This window comes from Anas acuta, chromosome 1, assembly GCF_963932015.1.
Source record: "Anas acuta chromosome 1, bAnaAcu1.1, whole genome shotgun sequence".
NCBI lineage: Eukaryota > Metazoa > Chordata > Aves > Anseriformes > Anatidae > Anas > Anas acuta.
The window spans coordinates 21133686-21144615 of NC_088979.1; the positions used below are offsets into that span (position 1 = coordinate 21133686).

Genomic DNA, 10930 nt, shown 5'->3' on the forward strand with positions numbered 1-10930 from the left:
TGAAAAAAGATACAGGCAAAGGCTATTGCACCTTTACACAAAATATGAAAAATAAGCAAGTATTATTCCTCTCCTCAGCCCCTTGCAAAGGATAAAACATGATGTTGGATCACCTCCCAGGATGGAAATCAGGGGTACCTACCAGGATTTAATAATGAACACACAAACTTCACTCTGAGGGTGCTTTACCTGGATTTCAAGTTCTCCTCAACAGGTAGCACCTTAAGGACAGTTACATATTTATTGTCCAAAGCTCTTCATACATTTACTTCTACTCTTTCATTAAAAAAAAAAATAAAAATCACAAGTTTACTGATTAAACAGCTATAAATAAAGGGTTAACCTTTGAACTAGAAGGCACTGCTAGTGGAAATACCTGTGATATTTAGCGCATGTATAAGGGACCAGGAAAAGAAACAAAGAATGTGTGATAGAATCTGCAAATAGTACAGAATTAATGCGGTACTAAAAGCAAGGACAAATCACAGAAGGTATGGTGCCCAGGATGACGAAAGTGTAGAGGAAATCTGACTTACACAAAACAAAATAATCCAAGAGGGAAAAAAAGAAACCTGCGCACTATAGTACATAAAACCAGCATGCAACAATCAGTTCAAGAGTAGCAATCAGCATTCAGAAAAGAAATTGTGAATCTTTTTGCATGACTTGTTAAGGTTATCAGCTCAGTGTTGAGCAGCTATCAACATCAAAAACAGAGCAGTAGGAATTATTCAGAAGGCCACAGAGGGGATAAAAAGGTGCTATTGGATCACCACATAATGCTTACTGCATCCACATCTGGAACACTGCGTGAGTGTTAGTCCTCCCATTAGTGAACAGGAATAGTTACAAACAAAGAATAGCTTCTATGTAGAAAGAGATGAATTAGGTCTCCTAAGTTAAAAATAAATTACAATAGTGGAGAAGGGACATCTATTTTTTTTTTAATTACAATAGTGGAGAAGCAGACATCTATAAAATTCCAACTAGCAAAATGAAAAGGGAGATGTTATTTTTGGTGACATTGCATCTTAAAATACAAGAACTAGGAATCTTAAATAGTAAAAGGTATTAAAACAAAAAGCTTTTCTTACCAGAAACTCTGACTCTGCAATGGGAAGCTGCAGGGATCAAGAACACTGATGGGGTTGAAAACTGCTAGGAATTGCATGGAAAATAAATGAACAAAGCAAGCCCTTGAACACACAGATGGCTTGGATCGAGGAACCCACAAACCGCTGAGGAGGTAAAATAGTATTTGGGGGTGGGAGCGGAGAACTGAAGGAACACCACAGGAATACCAGCAACAGAAACCAATGCCAGACTGAACCGCTGAGGCTTTACTTGGCCCTACCCACACAATTTGCTGGGGAAGGGAGATGATGAGCAAATGACACCCATTCAGATGAGGTCAAGGGTAAATACTAGACAGCTCATGTGCAGCAGGACAGCAATACAGCATGGAAGACTTCATCCTTCCTACCCAGTAGCCCATGATTTCTATGGAAAACTAACCACACTTCTGAATATTCCCCACCTGTAGCTCAGTTACAGGTATCCTGTCCTGAACTGTATCAGAAATCTTCCTCTTACCATTACACAATGAAATCCCATCTTAATGAAAGAAGCCATGAGCGTCTTCCCTCTAACCTGTAGGGCATTAGTGAGCAGGTAAGCAGAATTCCAACTAGTTAGTTAAAAACAAACAAACAAACAAAAGCTGTATTTATATATATTCCCCACAGTAAGGGATTTAACTTCAAAATGACTTGGAAAGAACCATTCAGCAAGGCAACAGCAAGACAAAGGCAGGTTTCTGCAGATGTGGGACCTGAGTGAGGAAGCTATCAAATATAAAGGAAAACCATACAGAGAAAAGGAAGTAGCAGAAAGCGTCCACGCATTTAGACACTGTCCGTAACAGGAAAAAAAAAAAAAAAAAAAAAGTAGTTCTGATAATAACATTTCAGTCTCCTCACTTTTTAATATTGCTAAGGAGGCACTTAAGAAAGGTGTTAACATTACTAATAATTAGCAGTCGAAATCACATCAGAAGAGATCTTACTAATATCCTTAAGCTCATTTAAATCTCTGAAGAAATTTCTTAGAACTACTTTTAGGAATAGAAAAGCACCTCAAATCTGTGGGGCTTCTAACACAAACTTTTCATGTGCAAAACTGAAAAGGACATAGATTAAGATGGGATTGTACCATTTCGTTTCCCTTCAACATTGTCATGACCAGATGTTATAACTGAAGTGTGTCTTGTCAAGGCAGTCCAAGGACTAAGTCTTGTTATCAATTGACAGGATATGGCTCACGAGTAATTCACACAAAGCCTCAGTTACTTATTTTGCAACTTTATTTCTTTATAAGTTATTGGTATAAAGTTTAATATCTAATTATACAGTAATCTGGGAACTTTAAGGGAAGCTTATTTTGTCCTTTTTAGTGTCTTTTGCCATTTGGTCCTCAGACATGTTTTAAGAGGACTAGTAATATATGTACCTTAAAATTCTGTACAAAAACACTTCAAGCCTTTGTTTTGTTTTTTGTTTTTTTTTTTTCTGAGTAGGATGCACAAAACATGCATATTGTAGACAATATAATGGTTAAGGAATTATTTCCCTCTTTAAACTAAGGCAGTCAAAAAAAAAAACAAAACATGAATATTGAGTAATTTGGAAGAGTAAAATGATATCCTCGGTGCTCATTTATTCCTTGAGCAAATATCGTGTTGAGTAAGACACACCCTCTCGGAATTGTCACTGATTTGACTGCTGTCTGTACTGAAAAGACGGCGATTGTCAAAGACAGCATTTAATTATGTACATTTTATAACGTCACTAACCCCTCCGCTTTTGAGTATGAACTTGTCAGCGTTAAGCATTGTGTAAAACCACATGCAAAAATTGCCATAAAAATTTTAAATAGAACCAAATTGGCAAGTTTTTTGGAAAGGATATTTCAATGTTAAAAAAAATATATTGTATATTAAAATGAGCACTTCAAGTAACTTAAATATCTTTAGCAAACATATCCAGCAAGAGACTCTCTGTAAAAGAAATTGTTCTTAGAACAAAAAGCTAATGGATGGCTATTTAGACTCTAATTTTTCAACACAGTGGTAGGTCTGTGTGAAACAATTTGTCATCTAAATAAAGTGAGTCCATTACACTGTTAAAAAAAACATACATTAAGCAGGACTGATTAACTATTGCATTTCTGTATTTACAAAAGTGCTTAGCATAACAAAATTACCTAAAAAAATATAAACTTTACCGATATCATTTGGTTCTATGTGTACTCCTAGATCTGCACTTGGAGAAAAATAGTATTTACATTGCTAGATTTAGACAAGTTTCCTATTATTTTTAAAGAAACCTAACAAAACTCCCCAAACAAATGGACCCCTATGCAAGTCAACTCATTTGATCTGGCTCATCAGAAATAGAGCAGAAGTAAACCCTTGAATACTGAGCAGTATAAATCGTTTTAGCCGTTGTCTGTGGCGTTAGACCCCAAAACAGGCTGCCGACAAATCGGGCAAGTGGAGTTTTCAGAAAGCCAGCGATCAATACAATGAATATGAAACTCATGCATGCAAGGTAACTGCCTTAGCTTATTTCCTGTTACGTATTCATTAATGCAAACACTACACGTTTTACTTATTTCATCTTCAGTGTGAATATCCCCATAATTCCGCGTGGAAAGATTGTCAATCTGCTCTTTGGTTAAACCTCTTAAACGCTCGTCTTCGTCATCTTCGTTCAGCAGGAAGAAGTGGGCGAGACGAAGAATGGGCAGCGTTCCATTTTCCACTAGGTTGTTAGCATCTTGAGACTGCCTGCTATCTTGATTTTCATTGCTGCGGCCATAGTGCTGAACATCATCGCTCTGTCCATTTGTTTCGCTCCCACCTTCTGCCGCGTGCCCATTCCTAGAAGAGAACTCACTTGGATCACTGCCGCTGTTGGCTGCACTGGAGTTATTCTGCTCCGCGTGTACATCTGGTAAGTGATGGCCGCCTCTTTGCATTTCTGAGTTAGATTCAGTTTCCATTAAAGAACTGAGTTCTCCAAAACCAGTCATAATCTGCCTAAGGATCGATCGAAGGGCCACCGATGAAGGTTCACCAAGCCCGGTTTCTGAAATCCGGCGAAGAGGTATCCGTATAGTGCTAACGTAGGTTCGAATACCCGCACGTTCTGATCGTGATATCGTGCGCCGAAATCCCCCACTGTCACTTTCAAAGGTAACTGTGTTTTCTGCCATTCCTACTCTAGAACGAGTCCTGCTAGCAATACTGTCCCGATCTCGGTTTTCTCCAGGCCGAATTCTTCTCACCTGAAGATCTAGTGTAATTGTTGGATGCCTCCTAACAGCAGCTACCGGCCTACTAGATTCCTCCTCCTCTAAAGTTATTCCCAAGGACGGGGCTGCACTGGAAACCTGAGGAGACTGAGCAGCACCTCTTGCTTGTTCTTCAGCAGGCTGCGTAGAAAGCTGTGCTGTTTGTCTTCTGGTTCTGGTGGCTTGCTGCGTATTTCTATCCTGTCTCTGCCCGTGTTCCTCAGAACGAGCAGCATCACCTTGCCTTTGCAGCGGGGAGCGGCTTCGACTACTCAGCGTAGACCTCAACCGCAGAATTTCCAGTCTTTGGTTTGAATTCATCCGAACGTTAGTTCTGGATCTGCCTCTCGTGACTCCTGCTGAAGGACCTCTTTCTGGCGTTTCTCTCTGCTCGCCAGCAGCTGTAGAATTATTACGTGTAGCACTTGTTTGGTGAAGGCCTGCCAACTCCCTCGTTCTACTCCTGAGCCTCCCTGAGACTGGGTGCGAGGCTGCTTCGGAGCTCTGCGCCACAGAACTTCTTAAAGACCTGGTCCTCGCAGTGCCTGAAGTCTCACTGTTGGCCTCCCTTGCGGTCCTGCTCCTCGTTCGTGTGGTTATGGGACTGACAGCTCTTTGATGTCTTCTTTCTAAATACACCCTGCTACTATCTATACCCACGTACTCTTCACCAGCAGTTTCAAAACTGTTGTGCTCATGATTTATGTTGATTTCAAGACTAAATCGAAATTCCCCACTGTTTGGATTTGTTCGACTCACAGCTCTCCAGGTTTGGTTCCCACTCTGTCCACTGCGAGTGGCGTTCCCTGTGCGACGAAACGTGTTCAGCCATTCCAGCAAAGAATCGCCGTTTGAGTTTTCTCCAAGAACGTCAGAATCTGAGAGAAACAAAGAATTGTAAACATTCATACAACTGTGTGCTCAGCACATGAAGATGCATTCCAAATCCTCTATGCTTGCTGAGCCCTGCCTTCAGCGATGTTACACCAGCAGGACTAACGGCTACTATCATTTTGTTGAAATGTAAAAATGTTAGTACTTCACTGTATGTTTTTCCCCCAAGCTGGCTATTTCTTTCTCAAGTCTGACTGAAATTGGCCAAATAATTAAGCCAATACTGCTGGGAAGTAAGGACAGCATACATAATACCAACCGCACTGCTAAAACAAACAGAAACAGAACAAAAATCAGCACAGAGGGTAACAGTTGTCCCATTAACTTCTTTTCAGTTCTAACTCCTCTAACATACAATAAAACCTTTTAAGAATTAAAAGTGAAAGTTATTTCTGTGCTCTTAGATTTACTACCAAAGGCAAACCAGAAAAAGAGGAGAAAGCAATCCGTGGCTCACGTGGAAATATTTCATGAGAACTGATTCTAAGTTCATTTTCCATCACTACAAAATCTCTCTTAATTGGAGAACATTTCACTGAGGCAGAATGGGTAAAAAAAAAACATGAAATGGCTGGTACTGAAGTTGGTCAGCATTTCCCTTAAACATCCATACAGAATAGTATTTACGCATCATGTACTAGACAAACATACAAATGAAGTCTGTTTACCTCCAACAGCTCTACCTTCACCTTCTCTGTTTTCCAGATCAGCCTGTGATGCCAGACGCTCCTTAGCCCCCTCCAAACGTTGCTGCAACTCTTCTGCTGTTATTTCCCCTGAAAAAAATTTACATTTTGATAATGCCGTTAGATAAGACACTTATTGGCTCAACACAGCCATGAAGAAGTAACACTGTTTTCTATCTTGAAGAAAAATCTTCAGAAACTAGGTAAAATTAATTAAATTTACAGAGCACCAGCGTGAAATTGGAAGACAGGTAAACAGATAACAGAGGAAGCAAGTACAAAGGAGGGGAGGTGTGTGGATACTGAATGTGTTGCCAAGAGCACGCTGGCTTCCAGCAACTCAGAAGCCCAAAAAAAAACAGCACGGATGAACAGCTACTTTATTTCACCAAAAGTTAATTATTTGGGTTTGGATATGACCAAGACAGAGTTGTTGTGCTTGAGAAAGTTCTGTTTTTCTTCCAGCTTGAGTATCTTATTTAAGTTAACTTTTATTGGCTATCATTAATTTTAAACAGAAATGTTTCCCTTTTTACCCCCCTTTCTAGAAAAAGAACAGCTATCAGGCTACTGAAGTTGTACAAGCACATGCAGTGCCTGATGACAGCAGCATTGCTTCACATTACAACTTCTCTGCTGAGGGCATCCCCATCTTACCAGGAGTGCCGAGCAGGTTGCGGTCTCTCATCAGCCTGTAGTCTTCTTCGTTGAGCTCATTGATGAACTGGTAATAGGCTTCCTCCCTGCTGAGGCGCTCCCGCTGCCGCTGCCTCTCATCCTCGCCGTAGCTGTGCTCTAGTGAAGATGCCTGCTCGTTGCCGTTCCCTGCACGGTGCCGAGAGCGATCCATAATGGGAATGCCAGGTTGTCCTGCACAAAATCGGAAGGTTAGACTGCAGAGTTATTAAGGTAGGAATTTACCAAATTTACGAAGATCCCAGCATTTTCAATTAAGTTAGTTTATTAATAAATAGCTAAAGACGGTTAAGATGAATCGCTTTGCGTGAGTACTTTGCTGCTAACTTGCACAAAGACAGCCAGAAGCCCCTTTTTCCTATTGAAAAGGCACACCAGTTGGTACACCAACTTTAAAATACAATAGCAGAGACAAACTTATTTTTAGCCAAGTAAGGATATTATAGGAAATCAAAGGGTAACAATCTGTTTCCCCTCTCCTGAGGGAAATACAACAGCAGTGTGTAGTATTTTAGAGGCTAAAGTATCACTGAAAACACTGCTCTGTGATTATTCAGTGCAACTTCTGACAACCATAGTTACTGCTTTGGAGAAGCCTATCTTCCACTCGAAACATTTACTGATAAGCACGTGAGACTACAGCATTATCTCAGTCGCTACCACCACGCCCTTAGCACAAAGCCTACAGATACATTTTTGATGGAAATTATTCTTGTGACATTCTGACATTACTTGTGCCCTGCCATCTTTAATCTGAGGATTAGCTAACAAAGGAACACACATCTCCAGAAAAGCAGTGTGGAAGAAGAAAGGGCTATGCTTACCCACAGACCTTCTGAGCACTGAACCAGTGTGGCCATGCCCTCAGCAGGCACGGACAGCCAGCCTTCTAGGAGCAGGAAGAGGCATCATCCCTCCTGATTGCTGTGCTACTACCTGTTCTCTCTGCTTATGACTCAATTCTAGGCCACTTGAGAAATACCTGAAGAAAACCTGTCCTTCAGTATTCAGTTTAAGAGAGAGCAAAGCCTCATCCTTTCAACAGGGCTTCAGATTTTTACAAAGTCACCTGTAACACCTGCTGAGGTAGACAACCAACAGAGCAGATCACTCCTAAAGAGGTCGCCTGGCCAAAAGACTCACCAGATAGCACCATTCCATCTACTGCAGAGAAGAAGTTATTGGTTACACGCTTCTTTGTTTGCTTTCTGGGGGGGAGGTGTGAGTTGACCCACATATCCAACTCTCTCCAAGCATTAAATGGGGAAACACAGAGCAGCAATCTCAGCACACTCCCACTCAGTAATTAGTCTTCCCAGGAAAGCTCATGAGCCAACAAACAGACCAAACCACCTAACTATTAGACACATTCAGTACAGAGTAAATCTTTGTCGATGCTGCCAAAAGACATGAAGAATCAGGAAATGTATTTGCCACGAGCAGACACTGGCACACATTTAATGTACCTTGCTTACATTCTCTTGTGGATCCATTCTGATGCATCCTTTGTCTCCTCATTTTCCATCCCAAATGCTACTTTTCCCCCCACCGCAGGTAACTGTGCTTGCAAATGTCCCTTCCCAACCAGTCTTGTCATTCACCTCTCTCCTGCATCCAATAAGAATGTAATGCTTCTCTTCTAGCTCCTTAACTCATTTAAGTTCAAGTCACATCTGAGTATCTCCCTTTCAAGACCTTTTCTATTCTGATAATGTTTGTGGGGGCTGTTAACTTACTCTCTCTCTCTTTGCTCGACCTCACAAGCTAAGTAATTGCTGACTTCTGTTCGTGGCTACATTCAAATCAGGTCACTTCTCCTATCACACTTTGAAACACCGATTTCTCAGCCAGCTCTTATTACCGTGGTTTCCTCAAAGCAAATGCAATTGTCTCCTCCCACCACTCAGCACGCGGTCAGAGCATTATCATCATCCTGATGGCACCAACACTCGGCTGTTGTCAGGAAAATGCCCAACCCATCCCGCACCAAACATTACAGAAAGTGCCTCTGCCCTTGATGACTTACAACTTGAGATAAACAGAAAAGGGGAAGAGGACAGATAAAATTCATTTAAAGCTGTTATTTAGATGAAAGCCTGACAGTAAGCGCTGCTGTTTGCCCTACCAGTAAGTTAACTGACTTCCTGGATGTATCGCCACGTGCTACACAGAACAGTCCCAAGTAAGCTCTAGAGATGGAAAGTCCATCGCATGCCATCTCCCTCGATCTACATTCCAACTGTTGCTCAAAAGAGACTCTTCACTTTTCATTTTGCGTCCATACAAAACCTGGAAACCTCTTCCTCAGTTTTCGTGGGTGGTAGAAAAAAAACACTGCTTTGTTGACAACTGTATGGTAGGGCGATTAGTCACACTCTTTAAATGACTCACTTAGAAACGATAAGAAGTGTGAAGTGCTCGGTTGTCCCATCTGTTTGCATGGCATCCACTACCCATAGTTATTATTATCAAACATCAAAACGAAGTGCTTTGGCCCTTGAAGTATTTTAGGGTATTGAAATTTGCAGGGTATCAAGAGCACCATAATGAAATGCTCTGGCACTCAAGATACTTATGAGTATTGACGAGCTGAAGGGTTCTCAGTGGTAAGGTGTAAAAATGTGGAATTGAAAGGCCTTCATGACTCGGAATTACTCTTGCATTGCAAAGAAACAGGTGTCACACTGCAACAGTTCACGTTTGGTGGAAAATTTAGCCTGAGACTCTTTTGCTCCTTAATTGACAGCTACTTCAGCGCACTTGCTAGGACACACATTCGTTTTTACCTAAGCTCCATATACCTTAGGCTTTCAGGTTTTGGCCCCCTTCCGCGGGTTCCTGTCCCCACCTCCCTCGGGCATCCATTTCCCGCAAGGCTACCGGCTGCAAGCAAGGACGACAAGCGCGTTTAGACGAGGGAACCGGCGGCGCCACTTAGCATTGCTGTCACACTCCAGCCTCCGGGCGAGATGATCTCACCGAATCGGAACAAAAAAAAAAAAAAAAAAAAGGGGGAGAAAAGAGACAGAGAGGACCCACCAGCCCCTGCGTGAGGCCGGACAGACAGACAGACAAAGCGGCAGCGCCGTGAGGCACCGACCCTGCCCCCCTCCCCCCCCCCTCCGGGGTCGGTGCCTCAGGGGGCGGCGGGCGGCGACCCCCGGCCCGGCCGCCTGAGGGAGGGGCGGTGCCGCGCGCAGTGATTGACAGCTCCCGCGGCCAATCAGCGGGCCGCCTGCCGGCCGCCGGCCAATGGCGGCGGGGCGCGGTAGGCCGCGGGCCCTGCCGCTGCGCCCCCTCCCCCCGCGTTCTAACCCCCCCCCCCCCAACCGCCACCAACCGCCACCAACCGCCACCAACCGCCGCTAACGGCCGCCGGGCCCGGCCGGCCTCCAACGGTGCCCAGCAGGGCCCAGCCAAGGGGGTGCCGGGGCTGCGTGCGGCCGGGCAGCCCTCACAGCCCGGCCCCGCTCCGCGTTCTCCCCCTCCCCTCCCGGCCGGGAAAGAAAATGAGGTAAAAACGCTGAAAAACAGGTAAAAAAAAATAAAATAAAAATAAAATAAAACTCCCTCCTCACAACCGACCCGTCGCTGTGCGGGCGGCGCGCTCCAGCCCCGATTGCGGTCCGGGCGGCTGCCGGCAGCCGCGACGCGCAGGTTCCGAGCCCGGCCCCGCTCCGCCCAGCGCCGCCCTGCGCATGCGCGGGGCGCGCGCCGCGGCCGTTGGGGCCAACGGGCGGGGCGCGCGCGGGGCGGGGCTGTGAGGAGAGCCCGGAGGGGAAGGGGGGGGGGCGGTGCCTCAGGAGCCTCGCCTGGTCCTGCAGCGTCTCCCCCTCAAGCACATCCCTTCATACATTCTCAATAAATATATATTTTTTTCTCACTTCTTCATTTTTATTTTTTTTTGCATTCCCTACCTTGTTCTCCGCACTCCCCCCTATTCGAAGCGTAGAGCCGTGTAAATTTTTCACACCGGTTGCAAACCCTTTTACGAATCCCACACGATGCTGACGGCGTACACAAACTTTCCACAAAAAATAATAAAAAAAAAAGTTTTGTACACAAACTTTCCCTTCTGAGTTGCCTCTGCAGATTGCTCCCGACGGGCGCGTTTCACAACTCGTAGGAACTGTTAGCAAAAGGAGGGGATTTCGCAAGGACACCTTAGCTCTGTAAAAGCGCCTCCTTCCTAGGGTATCCAAACTGCTGATAATTTTGTTCAAATTTCCGAAATACACGAAGCGTGGATATTTGTTATGCCACTGCTCTTAATGTAAAACCGACCCCTCTGTAATGCGTGA

The 10930-nt window shown here is 44.0% G+C and overlaps 1 protein-coding gene across 3 annotated transcripts; it reads right to left on the bottom strand.

The window, feature by feature from the left end:
* Positions 1 to 2344: 2344 nt before the first annotated feature.
* Positions 2345 to 10366, bottom strand: RNF6 (ring finger protein 6). 3 transcript variants are annotated; one of them, XM_068672008.1, is made up of 5 exons: positions 10215 to 10333; positions 9431 to 9512; positions 6591 to 6803; positions 5916 to 6023; positions 2345 to 5231 (listed from the first exon to the last, which is right to left on the bottom strand). In XM_068672008.1, exons 3-5 carry the CDS (start codon positions 6781 to 6783, stop codon positions 3496 to 3498), a joined length of 2037 nt encoding a protein of 678 aa, XP_068528109.1. In that variant the 5' UTR covers positions 6784 to 6803; positions 9431 to 9512; positions 10215 to 10333; the 3' UTR covers positions 2345 to 3495. The 3 variants fall into 3 exon arrangements, with proteins under 3 accessions (XP_068528109.1, XP_068528092.1, XP_068528100.1); XM_068671991.1 differs by lacking the exon at positions 9431 to 9512 and having other exon boundaries at positions 10215 to 10366; XM_068671999.1 differs by lacking the exons at positions 9431 to 9512; positions 10215 to 10333 and adding an exon at positions 8096 to 9417.
* Between the last annotated feature and the right edge of the window lie 564 nt (positions 10367 to 10930).